General features: G+C 39.5%; 1 protein-coding gene across 1 annotated transcript; it reads left to right on the plus strand.

Annotated features, from left to right (window-relative positions):
• Positions 1-19,491: 19,491 nt before the first annotated feature.
• LOC107783822 (chaperone protein dnaJ C76, chloroplastic) lies at positions 19,492-22,112 on the plus strand. The gene is made up of 5 exons (XM_016604847.2): positions 19,492-19,949; positions 20,593-20,785; positions 20,897-21,003; positions 21,461-21,665; positions 21,741-22,112. The coding sequence occupies exons 1-5, from the start codon at positions 19,674-19,676 to the stop codon at positions 21,857-21,859; spliced, it is 900 nt and encodes a 299-aa protein (XP_016460333.1). The 5' UTR covers positions 19,492-19,673; the 3' UTR covers positions 21,860-22,112.
• Positions 22,113-25,956: the final 3,844 nt, after the last annotated feature.

Consider the following 25,956-nt stretch of genomic DNA (forward strand, 5'->3'; position numbering starts at 1 on the left):
TTGGGTATAGGTTTGTGCGTGATGGACAGAAAAATGGGGATCGGGCAATGGGTAGTAGTGTTGTGGTGGGCTATATGGAGTGTGGGGGTAAGTTTGGTGATAGGGTCGAGGCGGGTTATAGTAACGTGGAAGGTTCCTCGAACCGACCCAAGCTCCCGACTCAATTGTCGCAACGTCCTCTTTCTTCTTCTTCCCGAGTACACCTCCAGTACCATTTTGAATGGCCTGGGTGGTCGCTTTGATTGTTGAATAACTCATGATCTTGTTGGACTTGAGTCCCTCCTCAACCATGCCTCCCTCCCATTTTTACCACTTCATTAAAAGACTTGCCCACTGCTGACACCAAGAGACCAAAATAAGTGGGTTCCAAAGCCTGCAAGAAATAATAAACCATCTCACTTTCTTTCATCGGAGGGTCAACCCTCGATGCTTTCTCTCTCCACCGGAATCCATATTCCCTGAAACTCTCACCGGGCTTCTTCTCAATCTTTGTTAATGACAGACGGTCTTGGATAATTTCAAGATTGTACTGAAAATGGCATGCAAAGGCTTGGTCCAAATCGTCCCACGTGTACCACCTGTTGTGATCTTGTCTGGTGTACCATTCTAATGCCGATCCACTCAAACTTTGGCTGAAATATGCCATCAGCAATTCATCTCTTCCGCCTGCTCCTCTCATCTTACTATAAAATTCTCTTAAGTATGCTACTGGGTCATCGTGCCCATCGTACATATCAAACTTGGGCATTTTGAACCCTGCTGGTAAGTGAACATCTGGGAACATACATAAATCTTTATAGTCCACACTTGTTTGACCTCTCAACCCCCTCATATCTCTGAACGATTGTTCTAAGCTTTTGACCTTTCTGATAATCTCTTCATGCTCGGGATTTTTGAGTGGCTTCTCGGTCTCTGCCGGGAGATCAAGATGAGGGGTGTAAGAACATGGCTCCGGGATTTTGAAGGTGGGTTCAGGGGGATAATACTGGCTGTCATGAGTTTAGAACAGAGGGTCACTAGAAGATCGGTGTAACGTAGCAGGTGGAGGTGCCACAAAAACAGGTGTGATTGGTGGGGGAGGGTATGGGACTTGTTTGGGTGGTGGAGCTTGAGAAGTATGGAAAGTGGCGCCATAGCATTGTTGGTAGCGGAGAAAGGTTGGAGATGAGTTCACAGTGGGAGGCTCTTGAGGTTGGGCCGATGGTGGGATATAAGTAGGGTTGGCGGGATAAACTGGTGGTGGATGCCCCTTTGCCCAGGCTTGGTACATTTCAGTCATCTGCTGCTTTAACTTATACATTTCTTCCTTCATTGCATTAACATCCAGTTCTTTCACCTTTTTTGACGGGTCGACAATACTTGTCTCCAGTTCTTGGTTAGCCATATTCAACCTGTCTTTTGATCGGGTGTTGTATGAGTGAGTTGCCAGAATGCAAATCAACTAACCACCTTCCTGAACTCAATATATCAACAACAACATTGTTAGTGGTTAGGGCGTTAACAAATTGGTAACCGCACATTTGGGGAATGAATGCACCTAAGAAATTAATCGTTTCTATCGTGCATTTGATCGGCTTCTTGCAACATCCCGAGTTTTCCACTTACAACTTTCCTTCTTTTTCTCTTTCTTTTCATTCTGGCCTTTGCTCTTCTTTTTTCATTTCCCTCTTGTTTTGCCATTTTTTCTTTTCTCTTATTTTCTCTTTTTTCTTTTCTTTTTATCTCTTGTTTTTCCTTTCTCTTTTCGTTTTTTCTTCTTTTTTTTTGGTTATGGTCGAATCATATGGAGACTGCCTATGTATCATGACCTCGCATGAATCAGATCGAGCATAGTTCTAGGAGATAAGTGTGAAAGTAAATAATAAAATAATTTTTGGGATTTTCAATTTCATAAAAAGCAAACGCTTTGATTACAAAGACTCAACACTAATAGACTCCAAGAGAAACTAACAGATGCTGATGAAAAGATGAAATACAACCTCCAAAAATAAACTATCATACTCCGACAGAAAAAAATGCAGACTCGACAACAAATGACAGACTCCAGCAGAAAGAAAATACAGACTCAACACAACTGACAGACTCCAATGAAAAAGGAAATACAAACTCAAATGAAAAATCATGAATACATCAATGCTCCTGGTGCCTGCGGGACATCATTCAGTCTCGCCACCGGCCTATATGCAAGATCCCTTTGAAGTCGGCCCAAGTCACTCATTATCTGCTTAACGAATGTCATCACTGCCGCGAAGAAGGTAGTGCAAGTCATATCCTCACAGATTTGGCACTTCATAACGATGTAATCGGCGATGTTTCTAATTATCTCTTATGACACCTTTTTCTTGTAACAAACGCCCAATCTGTTGGGCCCTGGCCTCCAAAGTTTTCTCGGCCACTTGATTCTGCTCCTAAAGTTATTGCAAATCTATTTCTAATTGTGCCAATGCTGTACAACAATGCTCTTTTTCAACTTTGAAGTCTTTAGCCTGTTTGATCATTTTGTTTTCCGTGGTGATAACCCTTTTATTTAATTTCGCTACCTCATCATCGTACTTTTCTTTCAATTACTTAACCAGGAGTGCTCGTTCATCTGCATTTTTAGCCAACTGTTTTCGAGCCTTGGCTAGTGTACTTTCCGCTTTGTTCAAATCAAAACTATAGTCACTCACTTTCTGCCTCAAGTTAGCTATGAGTTTCTCATCTTTGGCATTTCGGGCTGGGTTTTCCGCTGCTATTTTCATTTTCTGAATCTAGGCTCGAAGGGCCTCATTTTCTATGGATAGCTTTTTCTTTTCTCCTTCGTCCGCCGCGGCCTGCAAGCTATTTTCAAACTGAAGGTCCCTGACTTGTTTTTCCAATTTGCTTATGGTAGCCCTATACTCGTTTTCTTTGGCCAACCAGTCCCATTGCACTTGTGCTCCGTTAGTGAACTGTTGGACATGGGGCTTTTTTGCGGGCCTTTCAGGCTCATGTTGAACTCGGGACCTTTTACAATACCAATCAGTATAACTAGGCTCTACCTCGCCTATGGATAGATCTCGTACTCGAGTATTAGGCCGTAAGAATCTGCACTGATGCCAAATCCGACGCACTCTTTCTTCTACACCTTTCAGCTCTAACTCAATAACCTGCTGACTCAAATCTTCATCGTGTGGGATGGTCTGGTATCAGCCTAACTATTGTAGGACTCTGTACGGAGCATAGGCTGAATACTCCGAAGACCTATAAATAGTTAAAAACACACCTCAGCCGATATATAGATTACTTCACTAATCGAGAGCCACCCGATCGACCATTCGATCTTGTTTGCAGTCAGAGTTCTCAAATGAGCATGCCATGCTTCTGTACCATCCCGGAACTCATAACCCTCTACCCGCTTTTCATGTTTTTCGATGCATTCAAGTCCAGTCATACCACAATTCAAGTATCTGGGACGGTGGCAAAGGTGTTCCTCCATCCATAGTTGTAACAACATATTTCACCCTTCAAAGAACTTCCCTCCTTCTCGACAATAGGTCATTGCTCGGTAAATTTCCGCCAAGATTAGCGGCACTATATTCCCATTTGCCTTTTTCATCATAAAATCGGCTATCCCTTCCAGTCCCAACTCTATGTTCCCATCTTTTCTAGGGCAAACCAAAATACCAGGAACGCTGCTATAAAAGCTAATCCTCTCCGAGCTTCCCACTTGTCTTGGTTTCCTAAGTGACTAAGACCGGTATCTGGCATTTCGAAGCCACGGGGATTCCCATAACGTCGATACATAAAGTAGAAGGTACAAAATCCTTTGGCCAAATTTCCGTCTCGGATGTCACGGCTGATGCTTAACAAGTCCAAAAATTTATGAGGGGTTATTTATTCTTGGTGCCACTTGGTATTGACTTCTAAGATTCCCTTCAAAACCGGCATAGCCTGCTATCTCTTCCAGTGTAGGAGTTAACTCGAAATCAGCAAAGTGAAATACATTATGTGTTGGGTCCCGAAATGGTATCAAGGCCTCAATCACGTCTTTTCTTGGCTTAACCTTCATGATCCCGATAAGACCGCCCACTGCTTTTGTCACAACCTTTCTGCTATCTTCCCCCAAATCATGCCACCACATATGTAGCTCCAAAGGGATCTCTTCACGGACCGAGAAAGGTTCATTTTGAATTGTGCTCATCCTGCACATTTATTAAGGAAACTATGACTCGTTTTGACTCAAGAAAAATGACCATCTTTTTTCAAAAATTTTCACACAAATATCCGTCTTTGCCAATATGGCCTTTCAGCACTTCGAAAATGAAGATTTTATGGCTGTGTCGGCTAACCAACCAAAATCTTTAAAAGTGACTGTTCTTGCAAAAACAGCCTTCCGGCGCCCTTTTAGGGACATTTGGCTACTTCTGACAATAATGGCATCACCCTAATTATTTTTAGATTAAAGTAAATTTTTTTGTCTTTTGTGTTTTTTTGCAAAAAGGAAGTTGGACCCGATGGGGGTTGCCTACGTATCTCACACCCTATGAGAATCAAACTGGCGTAGTTCGGGAATTTTTTTTTATGAAAATAAACCCAACTTCTTTTTCTTTTCCCAAAAAACACAAAGATATTTTTTCCTGTTTTTCTTTAAAATTCACAAAATTCCCCTCTTTTTTTTCAAAATTCTGGCAGAGTTTCAGTATACTTTTAGGGACATTGGTTTTCACCGCTGGTAATTACCTCACACTGCTATTTTATTTTCCAAATTCTCTCCCTTTGATTCAAAAGCCGGTCAGCATGAAAATCCAAAGCAAATAAATGCACAAGTAGCAAGTAAGATGCATCAGGATGGTCTTTTTTATTTCGGGTGCACCTGTCCTAGACAGACCCAACCCCTGTGTTGAGTCTCCAAAGTCAAAATACACATGATGCAAACAAACGTTCCTACTAGGGATCCGACATGAGGTATTGTTATACTAGGTTTAAAAACCTGGGTTTATTTGTTCTAGACCTGGCTTACCCGAGCGGACAACTCGAGCCGAGGGGGGCAGCTTATCGGGAATACAGAAGCTTCACCGGCTTTGCAACTTGTCCGAACCTCGTTCTAAATTTGGAAAAGGACTCTAACAGAAAAGAAGTCACACGAAGTGCACACTTCTTCATGATTTAGAAAACTCAAAGAGAAGAGGGATTTCGCAACAGTTTATATACAGTTCACGAAATATCAAAGCGGTAAAAGCAATCAATTAGCACATAAGGCCCAAATCATGTAACAAAATCAGATAATGGATAAAGCCCACTATAACAATTATTCTAAGCTCGAATTCTTGAACCCTGAACTAGAGATTCTAGTTTCGATCCCCAATAGAGTCACCAGAGCTGTCACACCTTCTTTTTACCTACACCCCGAAAGGGGCATATAGGGAGTTTTTTTCCAACTTAAAGTGACAATCGAAATGGGATTATTTATTTATTAAATTCAGAGTCGCCACTTGGGATAATTTATGGTGTCCCAAGTCACCGGTTCAAATCCCGAATCGAGGAAAGAATGACTCTGTATCACAGTCCCCAAACCAGAAATCCAGGTAAGGAATTCTGTTAACCTGGGAGAAGGTGTTAGGCATTCCCGAGTTCCGTGGTTCTGGCTCGGTCGCTCAACTGTTATTATTGGCATAATTATCTGATTTTAAAATATTTTGAACCTATGTGCATTTTTACTTCAAAAACGCTTTTATTTATTTTAAAGAAGATTTAACGTCGTCTAAAACATGTATTTGGATCGCGCCACATGAAATGCACCCGCAATCCGAAACACATTTTATTCAACGTTATTAAGATTCGAATTTGGGTCACATGAAATGCACACCCGAATTTAGGAAGGTAATATTATTAAAATAATGCGCCTAAAGCAACTACGCGTTTTAACTTTGCGAGGGCCATGGAAAATTTGTTAAATGACACAACTCAAATTCTAAAGATTAAAGCAATAAATAAATGAGGGTCATGCAATTGTCGTCTTTGTTTGGCATGGCGCACCTCAATTAAGAATTAAAAAGAAGAACTTAAATCAAACTCGGAGGGCCATAAACTATTGGCGTTGTCTAATATGGCTCACCTCCAATCTAATAAATGGGCTTAATTGATTACTTAACAAGGCTAAGAGGATTGCTATTTTTCTACTTTCAATTAAATGTTCAAAATGAGTTCTAGTAACCAACGGGTTGATAATCAATTCGAACTAAATATGATTGACGTTGAAGGGGGCTTAAATCCGTGTCGGGCCCCATTAAAAGGCAAACCTGCTTATGATGATTCTACATGAGCAATTGGCCCAACAGAGGCCCAGTTAGTGAACACAGGGAAAATAGGCGAAGGATCGAGTCTTTGTGCATGCAGAACATCAGAGTTATTTGCAGTGTTGATGTGGGTCTAGTCCCCATCTTAAATTTGGGCTCAAATAGAGTCCAACACCATGTTGCAAGGGATACCAATTCCCTGATTTCTAAAGGACTTGAGCTAGGCCCAAAAGAAGGCCCAATTTTGCAACAGGGTACAACGGCAAACGGGGACTCACGATCGAATCCCTATAGCCACATAATCAGCGCACAAGCAAGGGACTAGATGGCTCCAAATTGATCCCAAACAAAATAAAATAGACTAAATCTGATTAAAAATGACCATGATATCTATTTAGCTTCTGAACTTAATCGTTTCAAAAAGACAGAACATACAACATTTGAAAAAAAAAATCGGAACTATGTAATCATCCTATAATCATGCTGAACCCCATTAGACAATTCTGCTTTCTTGCACAGCCATGTTAATCAAACAAATTCAAACCAACCCCAAAATGACATTGATCCTTGACAGATATGAAACAAACATGCTTAGCATGAGCCTGAAATTTTATTATAATAAATCCATGGCTCACATGTCAAAACAAAAATTCAATAACCTGCAAGCTATATGATTGAACTTCAACTCAACTTAAACCATCCCCATGCTTGTACATTCCCAGAATTAAATTAACGAGCATACACACGGATTTTTCAAGACATTAACAACATAAGAGAGGGGAGGAAGGGATGCTCTACTAGGCAGAGTATAAGATTATATCCATGACATTACAGAAATGAATGAAATAGAAGAGTAGGTCCAAAATATAACTTGTATCCATGGTATTTCACACTCAAACAGAAGTTTGCATTGCACATTTTGTATATAATTCCAAGGGGTACCTGGATTTCAAAACAAAACAAAAATTGATGGTTCAGCAGCAGAACAACAATTGCAATTGAGTTAGCCCAAAAATAACCAAAGAAAACCAGCTTTGAGCCGAGTTTGAACCAACAGATAAGATACAATAATCCAAGCACTAATTTCAGTCACTCGATGGACCAGCAGACCTCAAGACAACTCGACTTTAACCCATCTTAAAACCAGCTGACCAGAAAATTGACTTAGCCCCAAGAAAACCTCAAAAATCACAAAAAGAAATCAATGAAACAGTTTTATTCTAAAGTTTTCAGCCCTTTGTCTTTTTCTCTCAGAACTTTTAGCTCTTGAAGTCTATGAAAGTAGTAAAATTTTATGCAGCTTTTGTATTTTCTGGATTTCCAGCTCTCAAAAAACTCTACCTTGAAAGGCAAGAAAAGCTGCCTTTATAGGCAAGGCAAGTAGGGCAGCCTTAAAGAGTTCAAAATTGCACTTAAAACCTTCTGAAATTTTCATTTTAGCTTAGAAATCCCTAGTGTTACCTCAGAATTTCAAAATAGCCCCCACCCCAGCTTCTAGGAAGCTTCCTAGTTTAGTTATATAAGATTCCCCTACCTATATTACCCAAACTACCCTTTAAACCTATGAAGATTTCCCCTCCAACCCAAGTATAGGTCACACTGACCCGACTCAAATTGGTAGGGGTCTGCAAACCCAAACTAGATCCCCACTTGGGCTTTCTGATTTTTGGAGTCCAATTAAAATCCATCAGGGATTCCCAACTAGAAAGACTGACCAAAATTTCCCTACAAGAAAACTTGGAACCCCTTCTTTAAAATGCAATCAAGAAAAGACAAAGATGAATGAGCTAATTAACAGGAAATCGACTAAATTAAGACCTTATTAAGTCATTTAACAAACCAGAAACTTAACCTGTTTAACAAACTAAAAATTCGAAAAAAAACGGAATTCACGAAGAAAGAGAGAGAAAAGAGAAAAATAACGAACGGAAGAACATACTTGGACTCAAAAGATGAATTGAATTTTCAACAAAATTATTATAAGAGAACTAGTTTTAAGAAAGGGAAAAATGAGGATGACAGAAAGGAAACCGGAGAGGGAAAGGGACTCACCAAATCGAACCTTAAAACCGGACGGGGACAAAGAACTTAGCCAAACTTATGTCGATCCCTTGTTCTTTGTCAAGAACAACTGAACGACATCAGTTTCGTCGAGTCCAAACCTCAGAGTTTGAAAGAATAGCGCTCCCCGAACGTGCATGTGAAAAATGACTTTGAACTTTTTGGGGGTTGAACTCAGATTCCAGATTCGCGGAGCTCCCTACAGATTTGAAGGAAAGTAGTTGTGGATTTGGTATGAGGGGATCATGGGGGTTATAAGGTGTTAGTTTGGGGCGGTTTGGGAACAGCGCCGCCGCCGACAAATGGTGGAGAATAGGGGCGGCGGGTAGGGTTTCCGAGGGGTCTCTGAGGTGGGAGTTGAAAGAGGCGAGATGAGGGGGGTAGGGTAGGGTTTTGACATATATATATTAAGACCTCCCCCGCTTCTGAACCATTAGATCAACTAACCTCGACGGTTGAGATCAACGGATAACGAAACGACGTCGTTTCGGATGAAGGGGTGACCGGACCGGGTTGAGGACAGGTTGTGGGCTAATTTTGCTGGGTCAATGTGCGTGGACCTGAGGAAAATTCAATTAATGGGCCCAAGCTTGAAATGTCTTGTTTTGAAACCCCTTTTTTTTCTTTTTCTTTTTAATTTCAAAATTCTTTTCCTTTCCCAAAAATTAAAAATAACACCTACATTAATCCCCAAATCAAATTATCCTGCCAAATTCAAATAATTAACTCTAAATAATAATAAAAATCATAATTAAAGGAAAGATTACCAAAAATCAAAACTAAAATTAAAAAGTGCAAAAATAAGTTATTTTTTGTGATTTTCCACTTTTATAAAACAACTAATTTGCTAATTAATCTAAAAAGATGTAAAATTAAATCCTAAATTCAAATGCAACATATTTTTGTATTTTCGTTAATTAAACAAAATTAAAATGCACAGGCAAATGCAAACAATTGTCAGAAAATGCCACAAAATCCTCAAAAATTGCAAATAATGAAAAAAAGTTATTTTGTTTTGAATTTATGGGAGTAATTTATATATAGGGCAAAAATCACGTGCTCACATCTGATTTGATTCTAAATTAGAGTCTAGATCGATACTCAAAATCTCAAAATATCCTCTCTTCAGTTGTAGATAAAATCACAAATTTTACTTTATAATTCTATGCTTTAGCTGTATAAATCCATAGGGAATCAAAATATAGGGTCAAAATCAAGTAGAAATTACCTACCCTCAAGATTTTAGTGAAATCCCTCTTTAAAATCCACTCCTCTTGTTCTCCAAAACTCTAAAATGTAAAAAATGGGTGAATCCCGAAATTCTAGACTTAAAATAGGAGCCAAAATTCTCTTCGTGATTGTAAAACTTTTCTTGCAATCGCAAAGCACTATCGGACACACCCTTACGCGATCACAAAAGTGGCCATGCAATCGCAAAGCACAATCCACCCCTGCCAATCCTTCTACATGATCGTAGATGATGATGTCCAAATTCACTACTAAAAAGTAAATAGACTCTGTCACATGCAATATAATATACTCAATCTTGAGTCGGGTTCGATCTCACATAGAACGATATGTAGGTGATTAGGCAATGTAAGAGAATTATCGTTTATTATGCTAAGCCAAACACTTAAAAAGGGTTTTGAGAAAATATTTATATCTAAATGCAAAAATATAAACCAACCTAAAAATCAAGTAAAATGATCAACGGCTACAAGCAAGAATACATGGGGATTTACACTCAAGTAACGATCCAATGTATTTTACGATTTTACAAATATGAGAGAGTTTATGTTAATTAGCCTCCGGTAATAATTCTTTATTAGATTGTTTCGAAGACTAAAGAAACTCACTAGTTCAATTATCCCTAAAAAAAATTAAGAGTATTAAAAACACCCAATGTGGCTACAAGTAGTTCAATCTTATCCCTAGGTAGAATCTATAAAATGAGGGTTAAGCCTCAAGTTCTTGTTAATTAATATTTCCCAACCCCACATTACCGTTTTCAAGATTAATTTGAAATTGATGGGCGGTTCCTGGGGTTAGATAATCCCTTTGGAAATATTAAAGAACACGAATAAGTAAAGTAACATTATCTCACTTCATCATAAATAAAAATTATTAAATACATAAGCATAACAAAGCATTTAATCCACACTTTAAATATGAATATTTCCATAAATAAGATTCAAGTTTTTAAATAAATACTATGAACTTAGATTCTATACAAAGCAAGAAAATTAAGAAATGAGTAAAAATGGGTAAGAAATTCTCAGCCAAAAGCTTCAAATCTTCAAGACTCAAGTGTGTGTGCAAGAACCCTAGCTCCAAGTCTTGTTTCTCTTAGTCAAGAGACTAAAAAATAAGCCAAAGATGTGTTTCCAATAAGCTAGGTCGTGTATTAAATGGTCTGGGGATCAAAAAAATAAATTTCATTTTTGCCCCGAGTATGCCCAGTTAATGTGCTATGCGATCACGAAATAAGAACCGCCTGCAAAGTTACATGATTGCCGAGCAAGAGATGCGTTCGTGTGAAACGTTTGACTAGTGGTTGACCAGCTTTACTTCTTCGCATTCACATGACTTCAACCGCGTTCATGATGGCTTAACTTCTGAACTTCCACGATCGCATGGAATTCTCCGCGATCGCGAAAAGCATTCACTGGCAGCAGTTAATTTCCCCCTTTTTAATACACAATGAGAAGAAAGATGCTTACAAACTTCTTAGCGAGAAGCATGAAGCAGAGGCTAAGAGCCTCTGAGATGAGCTAAAGGGTTCTCGGAAGGATCACACCGACCTGGAGGAAAATATTAAAGTCTTTGAGGTTAGTGACGATGAGCTAGACTCGGTGACTAACGGTCTGAACCCGCAGGTCCACTAGAAGCTTTATCAGATCGACCATCTTTGGGCAGAGATGGATGTGATAAAGGTCGAGGCCAAAGAATGGAAAAGCAAATAGACCACTTGGCCTCGAAAAAGGAAGCTACTCGGGCGCAATTGGCTTCGACTGAGGTCCAGCTTCGGGCAGCAAAGTAAAAGGCCGCGGTGTAGGCTAAAAAGATTGAGCAGCTCCAGTCTCAGCTAAGTTCGGCCATATTGGATCGAGAAACTCTGGCCAAGGAGCTTGAAACGGCCAAGTTGATAGCAATGGTAGTTAAAGTCGATGTTGAAGATATGGTGGACCAATATAAGGCCGATGCCGAGGTGGCCCAGGATAAAGCGAAGGATATCGTCGAGCACGTAAAGCGGCAATCCCGAAGGGAGGCCCTCAATGAAATTCATGCTCGGGGTTTTGACTTGTCGGCTGAAATTGAGAGTGCTACGGGGCTAGAAGCCGAGGCCAAGAAGTTGGCCTATCCTGAGGATGATGAAGATTCTGAGGGTTTGAGCGGATCTGAGGGTGGAGAGGACCCATAATACCCTGGCGACGAGGCAGGCTTCGGTGAAGACCAGGCCGTTTAAGTGCCTTGTACTTATGTACTTTTTGTATATATAATACAAGACTTATTTTTTCTTTCGAAAATCTCTGAGTTTTGTTTTCCTTTGCTTTATTATTTATTTTGGCAAATATCGAAATGCCTTAGCATAAATAGTTAGGTCATGTTCGGGGGTTCGAATAGGCCTTGCCTTTGAAATTATTTTGTTTAAGTCATCGTGAGGGTTCAGTATAACAGGAAATTTTTCCCCAAAATGCTTATAATATTTTTAGATTATAGTTTGCCGAGGGTAGCCTTTAGAACCTATTAAGAAATTTTGGAGGCCTTATTTTTTGTTACGGGTCTCAGACGTTTTCGAACCATACTAATATTGCCATAGCCTTTTTAGTTCAGGTGTTGCCTAGCGGGCTTGTCACCTTGAGTTATACTGGCTTGCCTAAGATAACAGTACCCTAATGGGGATGACCGTAGCCTTTAAAATTTGGGCGCTGCCTAATAGGTCTTGTGCCCCCGGGCTTTGATAGCCCGGACCGTATGAGTTTGTCTTTGGACGTCAATCCTCGAGTGGGAGTTATCGTTTGAACTCGGATTAAGGCAGCCCTTGGGCTCAATACTTTTAGGGGATCAGATGTAGAAAAAAGAATTTTTTTTAAGGGATAAGATATTATCCGCAAGGTAGAAACTTCATTTTATTCTTGTGCGGAATAGTTACACATGTATACAAACTTTGTGCAAGGGCTCGAGCAGTCTACACATGCATAGTTCATTTGACAGTTTGGCCCTTATAGTAAATCCTATCGATCGAGCCGAGTCCGTTCAATCACAAAGTTTCTTTCCTTGCTAAAGTCGTTATCTGAAAATAATGCCCCCAGTGTTGGGGGTCGATTGTAAGGATGCCTCGAATACTGTTGTCGTGATCTTTGATACCAGTTTGTAACCGACCTTCAATTCTAAGTTAGCACAATTTACTATTGCCTCGTTAAAAATCTTGCTGAAAAACCCATTTGGGAAGAAACCATTTCAAGGGAAAAAGAGTGCAACGCATGCTTTCAGGCCTAAAAGTCACGTCGTTATTTGATGGTCGCCTGAAAGTGTTAGTTAAAAATGCAAATAAGTAAAAGGAACGAATGGGGTCTTACCTTAGAAGTAATATTGCTTCAAGTGAGTTATGTTCTAGTTGTTCGATAGTTGCTCACCATTCATTGTTCTGAGTTTGTACGATCCCTTACCAGTGATTTCGATAACTTGGTAAAGACCTTCCTAGTTTGGTCCCAACTTCCCTTCGTTCAGGTTCCGGGTACTTTGTGTGACCTTCCTCAACACCAAGTCCCTAACATTGAAATGTCGAAGGTTGGCTCTTTGATTATAATACCTCTCGATTCGTTGTTTTTGGTTATCCAATCGGACAAGGGCGGCTTCACTCCTTTTATCTAATAGCTCCAGGCTTATATTCATGGCCTTGCCGTTTGATTCCTTGGTTGCATATTGAAACTTGAGACTTGGTTCTCCAACTTTGACCGATATTAGAGCTTTTTCACCATAAACTAGAAAGAACGGGGTGGCCCTTGTACTAGACTTTGAGGTCGTACGGTATACCCATAGGACTTCAGGCGGGATTTCCTTCCATTTTCCTTTGGCGTCGGTCAACCTCTTTTTGAGGTTTTGGAGTATGGTTTTGTTGGTCGATTCTGCTTGTCCGTTCCCACTATGGTGATAGGGTGTTGCTAGGATCCTTTTGATCTTATGGTCTTTGAGAAACTTGCTTACTTTGTTGCTGATGAATTGTTTCCTGTTGTCACACATGATCTCGGCCGACATTCCGAACTGGCATATGATGTGGTCCCAAATGAAATCGATAACTTCCTTCTCCTTGACCTTCTTGTATGCCTGGGATTCCACCCACTTAGAAAAATATCCAGTCATAAACAATATAAATTGAGCCGTACCGGTTGCCCATGGTAGGGGGCCAACGATGTCCATTCTCCACTTCATGAACAACCATTGTGACAAAATCGAATGCCACAGCTCCACGGGTTGATGAATCATCAAAGCTTGTCTTTGACATTCATCACATTTTTGTACGAACTCCTTCGTGTTCTTTTCCATATCGATCCAGTAATAGTCGACTCTTATTATTTTTCAAACCAATGATTCGGTGCCTGAATGATTCCCATAGATGCCTTCGTAGATTGCCCTCAGAATGTACTCGGTATCTCCTGGTTTTAGACGTATCGTGAGCAGGACATCAAACATTCTTCTGAGCAGCGATCCATCTTCAGATAGACTAAATCGGGCTGCCTTCATACGCAGGGCACTCGATTCTTTTGGATTCGAGGGCAGTTTTCCGGTCTTCAGATATTCTATATATTTGTTTCTCCAGTCCCAAGTTAGGCTTGTTGAGTTTATCTCAGCATGTCCTTCTTCCACTACTGATCTCATGAGTTGTACAAGTGTCCCCGAGTTGAACTCGTCGTCTTCGACCGACAATCCTAAGTTAGCAATGGCATCGGCCTCACTATTTTGATCCCGAGGTATGTGTTGCAAAGTCCATTCCTTGAACCGATGTAATGTTACCTGCAACTTATCCAGGTATATTTACATTCATTCTTCTCTGACCTTGAATGTCCCATTAACTTGGTTCAGCACGAGGAGGGAACCACACTTAGTTCGATCACCTCTGCCACCAAGCTCTTGGCTAGTTAAGACCTGCAATCATGGCCTCATATTCAGCCTCGTTGTTAGTCAATTTCACAGTCCTAATAGATTGTCTAACTACATTGCCTGTACGTGGCTTCAATACAATGCCAAGTCTGGACCCTTTCGTGTTCGAGGCGTCATCTGTAAAGAGGGTCCAGATCCTCGAAGACGTCCCCGAGTTCACCAACAACTCTCTTTCAACCTCGGGTATTAGGGACGACATAAAGTCGGCCATGAAGTATGCCAAAATTTGAGATTTAATGGCGAACCGGGGTCGATATTCAATATCGTACCCACTGATATCCACGACCCATTTGGCCAATCGTCCCAAGAGTATGGAAATTGCATATCTTGCTCTTCCCAGAGCATGACTCCACTTACCACTATCTCCGATCCCATCAAGTAAATGTATAGTTGTTCGTCTGTCTTCAGCGTGTGAAGAAGCGGATGGCTCAATTGATATCGCTTGAGTTCCTCCAAGGACCGTTGGCACTCCAGTCCATGAGAAGTTACTCTTCTTCTTCAGTAGTTGGAAGAATTGGTGGCTCTTATCGGAGGACCTCGAGATAAATCACCCCAGTGCGGCTATGCGTCCGACTAATATTTACACGACTTTCACGTTGTCCAGAACCGTGATATCTTCGATGTCTTTGATCTTGTCGGGATTTATATTGATTCCCCGATTGGATACCATGAATCCGAGGAATTTACCTGATCCGACTCTAAACGCACATTTCTTCGGGTTCAACTTCATGTTTTACTTCTTCAATATGCTGAAAGTTTCCTGCAAATATCTCAAATAGTCCTCTGCTCGCAGGGACTTATTAACATATCATCAATGTAAACCTCCATTGATTTTCCTATTTGTTCCTCGAATATTCAGTTTACTAGGCATTGATAAGTGGCACCAACGTTTTTTAATTCAAATGGCATCACGTTGTATCAGTATCTTCTGTACTTAGTGATTAAGGAGGCTTTTTCCGATCACCCGGGTTCATCCGTATTTGGTTGTAGCTAGAGTAAGCGTTGAGACAATTGAGGATCTCATGGTCGATTGTGGCATCGATCATGTAATTGATGTTGGGCAAAGGGAAGGAGTCCTTGGGATATGCCTTATTTAAATACTTATAGTCTACACACATTCTTAATTTATTCCTTTTTTAGGGACTACTACTATGTTCGCTAACCAATCCGGGTATTTAAGCTCCCGAATGGACCCTATTTTAAGGAGTTTAGATATCTCGCCCTTGATGAAAGCATGTTTGACCTCGGAGTAGGGTCTCCTCTTCTGCTTGACCGGGTAGAACTTTGGGTCCAGGCTTAGCTTGTGAGTGGTTATCTTTAGTAAGATTCCTGTCATATCAAAGTGGGACCAAGCGAAACAATCTATGTTAGCTATAAGAAATTGAATGAGTTTTTTCTTAAGCTCGGGACATAACCCCGTGCACAGGTATACCTTCCGATCGGGTAGATGCTTGATCAATATGATATATTCCAGCTCCTCGACTGTCGATTTAGTGGTGTTGGAATCATCGGGGACTATAAAAGACCTGGGAACCCCGTAATCATCGCCCACATCAGTCCATTGCTTCCATGTTTGGGTCGTGTCTAGTGTCGGTAATTGCTATTTAGCTTCCTGCTTTGTGACCGAACTTGGCCCCTTTGTCGTTACAAGTTCGGATATCGGAATCGCCTCTTCAACCGAAAATATTTCCTTCGTGGCTGGCTGTTCTCCGTAGATTATTTTAATCCCTTCAAGGGTGGGAATTTTAACACTTGGTGCCGAGTCGAAGGCACTACCCGCATGTTATGGATCCATGGCCTCCCAAACAGAGAGTTGTACCTCATGTCTCCTTCAATAACATAAAACATGGATTCCTAGATGGTCTCGCTGACATTCACTGGTAATGTTATCTCCCCCTTAGTAGTTTCACATGACACTTTGAATCCATTTAGAATTGGGACTGCATGCGAAATTTGATCTTGTAGACCGAGTTGCTCTACGAACCTCGATTGATGATGTTGGCCGAGCTACCTGGATCAATTAACACACGCTTAACTCGTGATTTATTTATGAGTACAGATATTACCATGGCATCATTGTGGGGCTGCACGATCCTTTCTGCATCCTTGTAATTAAAAGAAAAGGTTCTTTCTGGTAAGTAATCTCGAGTCCGTTTTTCCCTTGTGATGGATACTTTGGTGTGTTTCAACATCGGCCCTTGAGGGACATCGGCCCTTGAGGGACATCGACCCTACTGATGATCATGTTAATGATGTATTGTGGTTCTTCTTGTTCGGTCTATTTGTTATAATACCCATTATTGAAATGATTCCTTGCTTGATTGCTCAGGAATTCTTGAAGGTGCCCGTTGTTGAATAACCGGGCTACATCCTCTCTCAATTGTCAGCAATCCTCTGTTCTATGGCCATGAGTGCCATAATATTTGCACATCTAGTTAGGATCCCTGTCGGCTTGATCGTACTGTAGAGGTCGAGTCCATTTGTCCTCGATGCATCACATAGCTGATACAGTGGCAACAACATCGACGCTAAAGTTGTATTCCGATACCCTCGGTGCTTCCTTAGGCCCGATGGGTCTGTTGAAACTATTCTTGATCACGAATCTCATGTTACTTTGACCTCGATCACTTTTGCTTTCACTTCTTATGGGGTTTCTACCGGATCCGTTACCTCTTCGATCCCTATTGTATGGTTGATAATGATCCCTACTCGATCTCGGTTCATGATCAATGTCTCTCTTGGCTCTATCGACGGATATGATTGGATAAACGAACCCCAACGGGGCCATAAGTTGATTATCTTTGACTCTGATTTTTTATTGATACCGGTTATGCACGTTGGCCCAAGTAACAACAGATATTCTATCAGATTTTGTTTCAACTATTGTGAAGCCATAGAGCTTCGATCGTTGAGTCTGTAGGTGAAAGCTTGAATGACCCAATTATCGACGACCGATGGCAGATCTATCCATTCCATTTGAAACCGGGACACGAACTCTCTAAGCATCTCATTATCCTTCTGTTATACTTTGAAAAGGTCCGACTTGCTGGTCTCGACCTTGATATCCCCTGCATGTGCTTTCATGAAAGAATCTGCAAGCATAGCAAATGAGTCAATAGAGTTAGGAGGTAAGTTGTGATACCATATCATAGCTCCTTTTGATAGGGTCTCTCCGAACTTCTTCAACAAGACAGACTCGATTTCATCATCCTCTAAGTCGTTCCCTTTGATGGCACATGTGTAGGAGGTAACATGTTCGTTTGGGTTGGCCGTTCCCTCATACTTAGGAATCTCAGGCATGCAGAACTTCTTAGGGATTGACTTTGGAGCCGCGCTTGAAGGAAATGGTATTTGCACAAACTTCTTGGAATCCAGGCCTTTTAATAATGGTGGTGCTCTTGGGATTTGATTGACAATAGAATTGTAGGTTTTTACCTTCTTGTCATTTGCTTCTATTTTCTTATCCCCCAATTCTATCTGTTTCGTTAGTTCTTTGAGCATCTTTATAATCTCAGGGTTGGTTCCTGACTTCTTTTCATTCGGTTTCTCCGGGGTTGGTTCATCTTGTGGCCGACTTCCCAGGATGGTTTGGCTCAATCCTGCTTGGCGTGCGGCTCTAGTTCTGGAGTTGGACCATCGCTACCTGATGAGCCTGTAGCATTTCGAAGATTATCCGCAAGTTGATTCCACCATCTTCGCTACCGTGCGTATTTTGTGCAACCGATCGAACATCTATGCGGACGCTGTTTTCAGGATTGATGTTCAAATTTGTGTTGATGGCCACATGTGAGGTGACGTCAATCTGGTCTATGGCCGGGACTCCGCCGAGGTCAGCTGGGGGTACCTCGTTTCCGTATACTACGTTGTCGTTTTCGCCATGATGGTCGGATTCATTTTGAATATGTAAGGGTGTTGATTGAGAGTTTGACATTTTGAGTTTTAACCTGAAATTAGAGACACTTGAAAGAACAAGTGTAAAGTAGTGTATGTTATGGAGATTTGTATCAAACAACCACTATTATCCTTAGCCCCGCGGTAGGCGCTAAACTGTTTACCCTCAAAATTGAATTTGTAAGTGATTTTATGGATACGTGGATTAACTTGACATTAAATGATATATTAAGTTACAATTGGAAAAAACAATAATAAAATATATTCAAACCACATGGATGGGATAGTCTCATCTTTGGGAGCAGGGGCGAAGCCACATGTTTGAATGGGCGGTCAATTGACCACCCTTCGTCGGAAAATTACACTAAGTATATAGGTAAAATATTAGATTTTATAGGTATATAACATATATTGAATACTCTTTGTTGGAGAATATTTTCACTTCTTTCAAGTTTGAATACCCTTGAGAAAATTCCTGGCTTCGCCACTGTTTGGGAGGTCAGCTATCCTCGAACTGGATACCCTTCGATCAGTATCAAGATACAATAGAACAAGAGCTTAAAGAAAAATAATAGTGTATTGCTTTTGAGTACGTGTTACAATGTGTTAAACGAATTATCAAACCCCCTTTATATAGTGGGAGAGTCCTACTTTAGGTACAATTCTATAAAAGGTAAAAATCTCTTGATTTGCTGATTGCCGGTTAGTTATTGATACATACCGAGATTCCCACCGTAATATCCGATCGGTCACGGATATTTTGTTTTTCTGTTGGTTATGCTAACAATGTTTCTTCGAGCTCGTTCGGGGTTAGGGTCGACTCCGGGATCACGGACTCAATGTTCTCGAAGACAGGCATTCTGCCCCCCGGTTCTAGCACGGTGGGACTTGGGTCGATCTTTAGTCCTTCATGTTCCGAGCCTGATCTACCATGTTGTAGACGAGTCCGATTTCGACCGTATACAAAAATGAATTAGTATTATGCTTCGGAGAGAATGAGTTCTTTCTGTTGTGGTTACGTGGACAAAAATATCATGCTACAAATATCTATCTGTAAGCACTTCCAAAAACATCACATTCTTATCTTTCTATTAAAAGGAGAAGAATAGACAGTTGACTTAGTTTTGTTTTCTAGCATTGTTTTCAACTTCTCAACAGATTATCCACCAAATTGTAGGGAAAAGTGGAAACGTTAGAAAAATATCCTTATGTGTACTGGACAAAAAAGTATCTTCAGCTAAATTTTCCTTCTGAATCTGCACCAAAATTAAAAATATTTATGTGTAAACGCCACAAGAAAACATGGAAGTTTCAGTAATTCCAGTACATAGAGCTTCTTCACTAAGGCATGTGAGATTTCAAAACCAATTCCCCCACAATAAGCCCAAATCCTTAAGTTTCCGGAGACAGAAATTCAGTGGAATGAGTTGCTGTATGAGAGAAGCAGAGGTAAGTCAAGGAAGAAAGAAGAATTACTATGACTTGCTAGGAATACCTATCCATTCGAGTCCTCAAAAGATCAAAGAAGCTTATAGGAAACTCCAAAAGATTTATCATCCAGATATTGCAGGCCCAAAGGTACTACTTTTACTTTTTCAAATCATGTGTACCAACAATTTCGATGGAACAGTTCTTAAATAGCACGCACTAGTTCTCTCATAAATAACAATCGAAGAGAGAATGAAGCTCATGTTGTTGTTATTATTATAGTTGTTTCTTGTTTTTCTGGAAATATGAATTAAGGGCTCGTTTGGTACGAGGGAGGGATAAGGGATAACTAATCCCGAGATTATATTTGAGATGAGTTTATCCCATGTTTAGTTGGGATAAAATCGTGGTATAACTAATTTCGGGATTGTAGTATTTTCTTATCCCTATGGGAGGGTGAGATAACTAATCCTAGGATAATTAATCCCGAGATTATTAACCATGTAATAACTTGTTTCCCAACCAAACGTAGATTTCTTTTGGGTTAATTTCTGCTTCATTCAAGTCATCGTACTTACTTTTTATTTGACAAGATATGAGAACATGCAACAATTTTGGGTTCGAATCCCTATCTTTCATCATTTAGGTATACATCACAATTCCCTTCAGAGTTAGCGAGATTATTTAACACAAAACACAAGAAAGTATATTTAATTCAGACCTCTAAAGTGTTAGAAACATATTTGTGAATCTATATATACCATGACTTGAAATATGTATTAAATGGTTTCAGGGTCATGATTACACCTTAGTACTGAATGAAGCATACAAGGTTTTGATGAGAGAGGATCTTAGAAGAGAGTATGATGTTTCAATTGGCCAAATTAGAGTTGGAAGTGGGAAAGGTTCCTCTCTTCAGGGCTACAGTTCATGGAAAGGCCCTTTGAGACCTCAAGCTTTATTTGTTGACGAGAATACTTGTATAGGTAACTTTCATTAACATATTGTCCTGTTTCAGTCTCTTGGTTTTCAATCTGTTGCAAAATATGTGAATGTAAACTGTCGATGACATTGAGCTTGAGAATGAATTGTTACAGGGTGCGCGGAGTGCGTGCACCATGCAAGAAACACCTTTGTAATGGATGAAGCTCTTGCGAGAGCTCGTGTCAGGGTCCAATATGGTGATGATGACTCACAGATACAGGTACACATCCATCAAATTTAATCTAAAATGCATCGAGACGAATTCAGAATTTAGTGCCAGTGGGTTCAGAATGTGTTACAATTAGACGCAGATAAAATCAACAAGAATTTTGTGCTTTTTGCAGTTGAAATTTTTTAATGAGATTGCCATCAATATGTTGCTGCAAATCTAGCCCGGAAAACTGTTTTGTTCAACAAACTAAATGTCCTGCGTAATTATGGGAAGAACAGCGAAGAAAATTTCTTCTCTTGTTACAAGGCTTATGCTTTGGCTTCTCCTGTTAATCACTACTCAAACATGATTTTTATACAATGTATCTGATTTTATTATATTTAGACATTTATATTTTCTTATACATGTATACTTAGGTTTAACCCGAAGCAATAATTCAGTTGCAGCAGAAGTCGCCCTAGATCCGTCTCTAAAATACACACACTGCTCTCTGTCTCATTAACAGGTCTCCATTGAATCATGTCCTGTAAATTGTATCCATTGGGTGGACACTGAAGAATTAAGAGTACTCGAACACCTCAGTCGTCCTCAACAAAAAGATGGGCATGGAATTTATGGACAAGGTTGGGAATCACCAATAAATGCTTTCAAGGCAGCTAAGTCCTTCCACAATCAGTTAAAGAAGCAAGCCAAAGACAGTATAAAAAATGGTTCGATGTTTTATTTATATATTTGTCAATCCCCACAAGCTCTTTGCCTGATATTATAACTTTCTGGAACTGTAGCAAGATCAACTGAGGAAGAAACTCCCGCTCAAGCAGAAGCTCGAATTAATGCAAGTATGAAATTAAAGATGGAAAATATTTCAAGAATTTGGAGCTGGCTGAAGGAACTAGTTGGATAGAAAAGCTTGCTCAATTGTGAATAATTATGATAGTATATAAGCAAGCCACTCTGTGAAGATGAATATTTTTCTTTCTGTTGAAAACAAGCCAGTTCAGCACCTATTGTATTGCGTAGAAATCAATATCTGCCATATATTATTAGACGATAGGATTTTATAACATATATATAGCGACGAAGATAGTAATTTTTTATACACTCAGTGTAATTTAACTTGTTAATTATAGTAGGTTGCATGTTATTTTCAAGTCCAATCTATGAGTCAAAAAGGATTAGCTTGTCGTAAACAAAACGTAATAACTATTCTGGGAGCTACAAAGGATTCACAACACTCTAAGATATTCAAACAACAAATAGATCACTAGTTTTTGAAATAACAAGTCTCTCTTAGCTTGTCATTTACATGGAATTTAGAACACTTTTCCGAAAAATAACCAATCTTATAATAGTAAATTTGGTTTTGCACATTCACAGGCACAACACAGTGATTTATAGAGTCATTGAAACATTCTTGATCAATGCCACACTTTGCCTCGCTTTTATGAATGCATCGTTGTACGTCAGTTAGCCCCTTAGCAGCAGAAATCATCATAAACATGATTGCAATTTCCAGTTCCAACTTAATGTTTGCAGCTTCTCCCATTCTTCTGTAATTTGTTTCAATCTAACTACAAAGTGTTCTTCTCGGTTGTTCTTAAATTCATAGTGTTGCATCGGATTTGACCGTTGAAAACTTGCCTTGAATCACTAAATCTGTAATATTTTTTTTTAACCGTTCATTAATTAAGTGTATTGACTCATTCCTTGCACTGATAATCTTGAATGCAATCACTCCATGTTAATCCCATTCTTATTCCTTCTTTATAAACTGTTGTTGTGAATATATGCTTCCGCATATACACATGTGTGTCTTAATGCCATGATCCAAAATCCCAGTCGTGATGGCGCCTAACATCTGCTTGCTAGGCAAGCTAACATGTCGCGATCCAATTTTCCCTCCGTTTGGGTATCGTGATGGTACCTAGTCTTAGGGACTAGGTAAGCCTAACTCGTATTGAAATACAACAATAAAAAATAAAATTTAACAGTCTCAAAGCAGAAATCTCTACAAAATTTATAATTCTCAAAACCCGGTAGTACATGTCATAAGCTCTATAGAGTTCGCTACAACTTCTAAATACAACTGTTTGGAAATAAATACAACAGTGTGACCACAAAATAGGAAGGTGGCTCCGAAGCCTGCGAGCGCAGCAGCAGGTTTACCTTGAGTCTCCTCTGCAAGAATCCGTACAGCTACTAACGATCAATACCTGGAACTATACAAAAAATATACAGAAGTGTTGCATGAGCACACCATAGCGGTGCCTAGTAAGTATCAAGACTAACCTCGGTGGAGCAGTGACGAGGAACAACCAAGGCACCTACTGGTTTAACAAAATGAACAAGTATAAGTATAGGAACAACAGAACATGATATTTATATAAAGACACGATATGACTAACAATACAGTAATTGCAATAAGGAAGGAAACAACAAATAACAGAGGAACACCATAATAAGGACACAGAAGAATGAACGGAGACACAACCCAAATCCGAAATCACAACTATAGTAAAGACAAGTAATAACTCAGCAACTACGACAATTTTCACATCAGGTCTTAGCCAAAAAACTGAACGAAGTACCGAAACTTAGACAAATTACAACTCACGGGCCTCAATACCTGAACCCTAACACTTGGCATCCTATGCCCTTATCACATCTCATAATCATGCTGACATCTCCCGTGCCAAATAGAGCCTTTCTCATATAGAAGGCAAGTAAACAAGGGTGCACATCTATACTCAACAATATCAAGAAAACTTCTTATCCGGTAAGAGTGTTTAACTATGTGTATGCTTGTGCAAGTGTCCTAACATAGTTCATACCAACTAGTAAGAATAGGGAAAAGAGTAGAATCAATGAAAGACAATAGCTCAGAACACAGTGATAACAACATGGGATCTCCCAGGATACCGTCTTGTAGTCCCAAACGTAAATGTGCAGAGGGATCTCCTAGAATACCTTTCCGTAGTTCCAAAGTAAATATGCAGTATAGGTGGATCTTCCGGAATACCGTTCTGTAGTCCCAAAGTAAATATGCAGAATAGGGGGATCTCCCGGAATACTGTTCCGTAGTCCCAAAGTAAATATGCAGAACAGGGAGATCTCCCGAAATACTGTCCCATAGTCCCAAAGTAAATATGCAACACAACCAACAGAGATAACAGTTACAGCACAACAGAAACCTTGTGCATCACCACAACAAGTACAATAGCAACAATGAAAATAATATAAAGTACGGCAAGTAAATCAGCTCAAGAACTTTAAATCACAAAGAACAGATAGAACTTATTCACAAGGAATAACCACAGTAAGGAGTGCTAGACATAAAGAGAATAGCTTAACAAGGGAAAACTAAAATGTAGCAACGACTCCACAATATTCGATTCAACAAGAAGGAAGCTAACACGAGTCAAATAATTCCAAATAATGCTATGTCAGCTATAATATAGGATATCTAACTTCTTTTAAGGTTGAGCAATTACGAAGGTTATTCAACAATTCAATTAAGGATAAGTAGAGGAAAGATAATCGCAACCTCGATTAAGACTAAATAATTATATGATGAGACAATAATAATTTCAGATAAAGATCGGCAGTTATGAAAAGATAGCAGGTCAATAGGAGAGGTACAAATCTTCTGTTAAGTCAAATAAGAGTCAAATAGGCAACAAGAGTAAATTATAAAGCAATTAAATCCAATTAAGTATGTAGAGGTGAAAATAGCAATTAGAAAACTCAATCATATCAAGAACAACTTCCTACTTAGTAAATATAAGTACCTAAGAATCCTAAAAGAGCCCATTTTTCACAAATAAGTTCAAGCACGCACTCGTCTCCTCGCGTACACAAACTACAATCAACGTAGAAGTGTTACAACCCATATTCACGTACGTTGGTTCATTCCATAAACTAATCTACATTAATTTGAGAAGAGATTATCTTTGAGAGGATAAGAAGTTAATCCTATTGGTCTTAAATGATACAAGGGTGTATAAGGGTGGTTAACAAGTATTAGAAGTTAAACAAATCAAGGATATTGTAACCCGTATTTTTTGTAGACCTAGGGGTGCTAATATTCTCAAGAGGTCGTGTATTAAGGTATTTGAATCATATAATATCCATATCATAAGTCTTGAAGTCAAACGAGTTATGAAACAAAAGTCGACAAAAGTTGTCGCAACTTATGTTCATAATTTTACTTAAACTTTAGGTCAAATGTTACTAATCTTTTCTCCCAATTTATTAGGAATTACAGGATGATATACCTGCCAAATTGAAGATCTATGAGTCTAGTTTCCAATGCATTAAACCGTTTGTCAATACGATCTTGAAGTATAGAGATATTTGAATTTTCGCAAGACTGCACAGATTGGTAGGTGACAAGTTGGTGCATCACCTACTTGCCAAAATGAGAGGACTCAATTAAAAGCCCCAAAGTCGGCCAAGAGGTGACTTTTAAGGGATTATCAACTCATTTATTTCACCCATATTTTAGACCTTGAAAACCAAATTGAACCCCTGCAAATCCTCTCCAAAAATCCCACACAAACCTTAGGGTATTTCGGGTGTTACGACGTGATTCAGGTGCCGAAAGGTTCAGACAACTTGCTAGTTTCTCTTTCCACTTCTTGTAGTCACGTTAAGGAACTGATTTTTGATGAAGAAGGACCAGGTTTCGTGGGTTATACTCAGTACAAGGTAATGTTATGCTTCTCCTTCCATTATCTATGCATTTGTGAGTTGTAACTCGATCGTAAAAAATAGACCTAGCGAGTTTCGAAAGAGTGGTATGTTGTTTGTTCTTTCATAATGGTTGGTTGTGAAATTATTTTTAAGTTGAATTCATGGCTGGTATTGGATAAGATGTATAATTATGTACTTTTGGTTGTGTTTCTCAATTTGAAAGAAACAACAAGTCGAAACGTGTTTAAGTAAACTGAAAAATTAATTTTGAGTTGCTGAATTTTTGGAATTGTTTTGTGGGCTATTTCG

This window comes from Nicotiana tabacum, chromosome 22 (genome assembly GCF_000715075.1).
Source record: "Nicotiana tabacum cultivar K326 chromosome 22, ASM71507v2, whole genome shotgun sequence".
Lineage (NCBI taxonomy): Eukaryota > Viridiplantae > Streptophyta > Magnoliopsida > Solanales > Solanaceae > Nicotiana > Nicotiana tabacum.

Coding starts and splice junctions, on each gene's coding strand:
- LOC107783822 (XM_016604847.2), top strand. CDS start 19,674: ATGGAAGTTTCAGTAATTCCAGTACATAGAGCTTCTTCACTAAGGCAT. Junction 19,950..20,592: donor CAGATATTGCAGGCCCAAAG/GTACTACTTTTA, acceptor AAATGGTTTCAG/GGTCATGATTACACCTTAGT. Junction 20,786..20,896: donor TGACGAGAATACTTGTATAG/GTAACTTTCATT, acceptor GAATTGTTACAG/GGTGCGCGGAGTGCGTGCAC.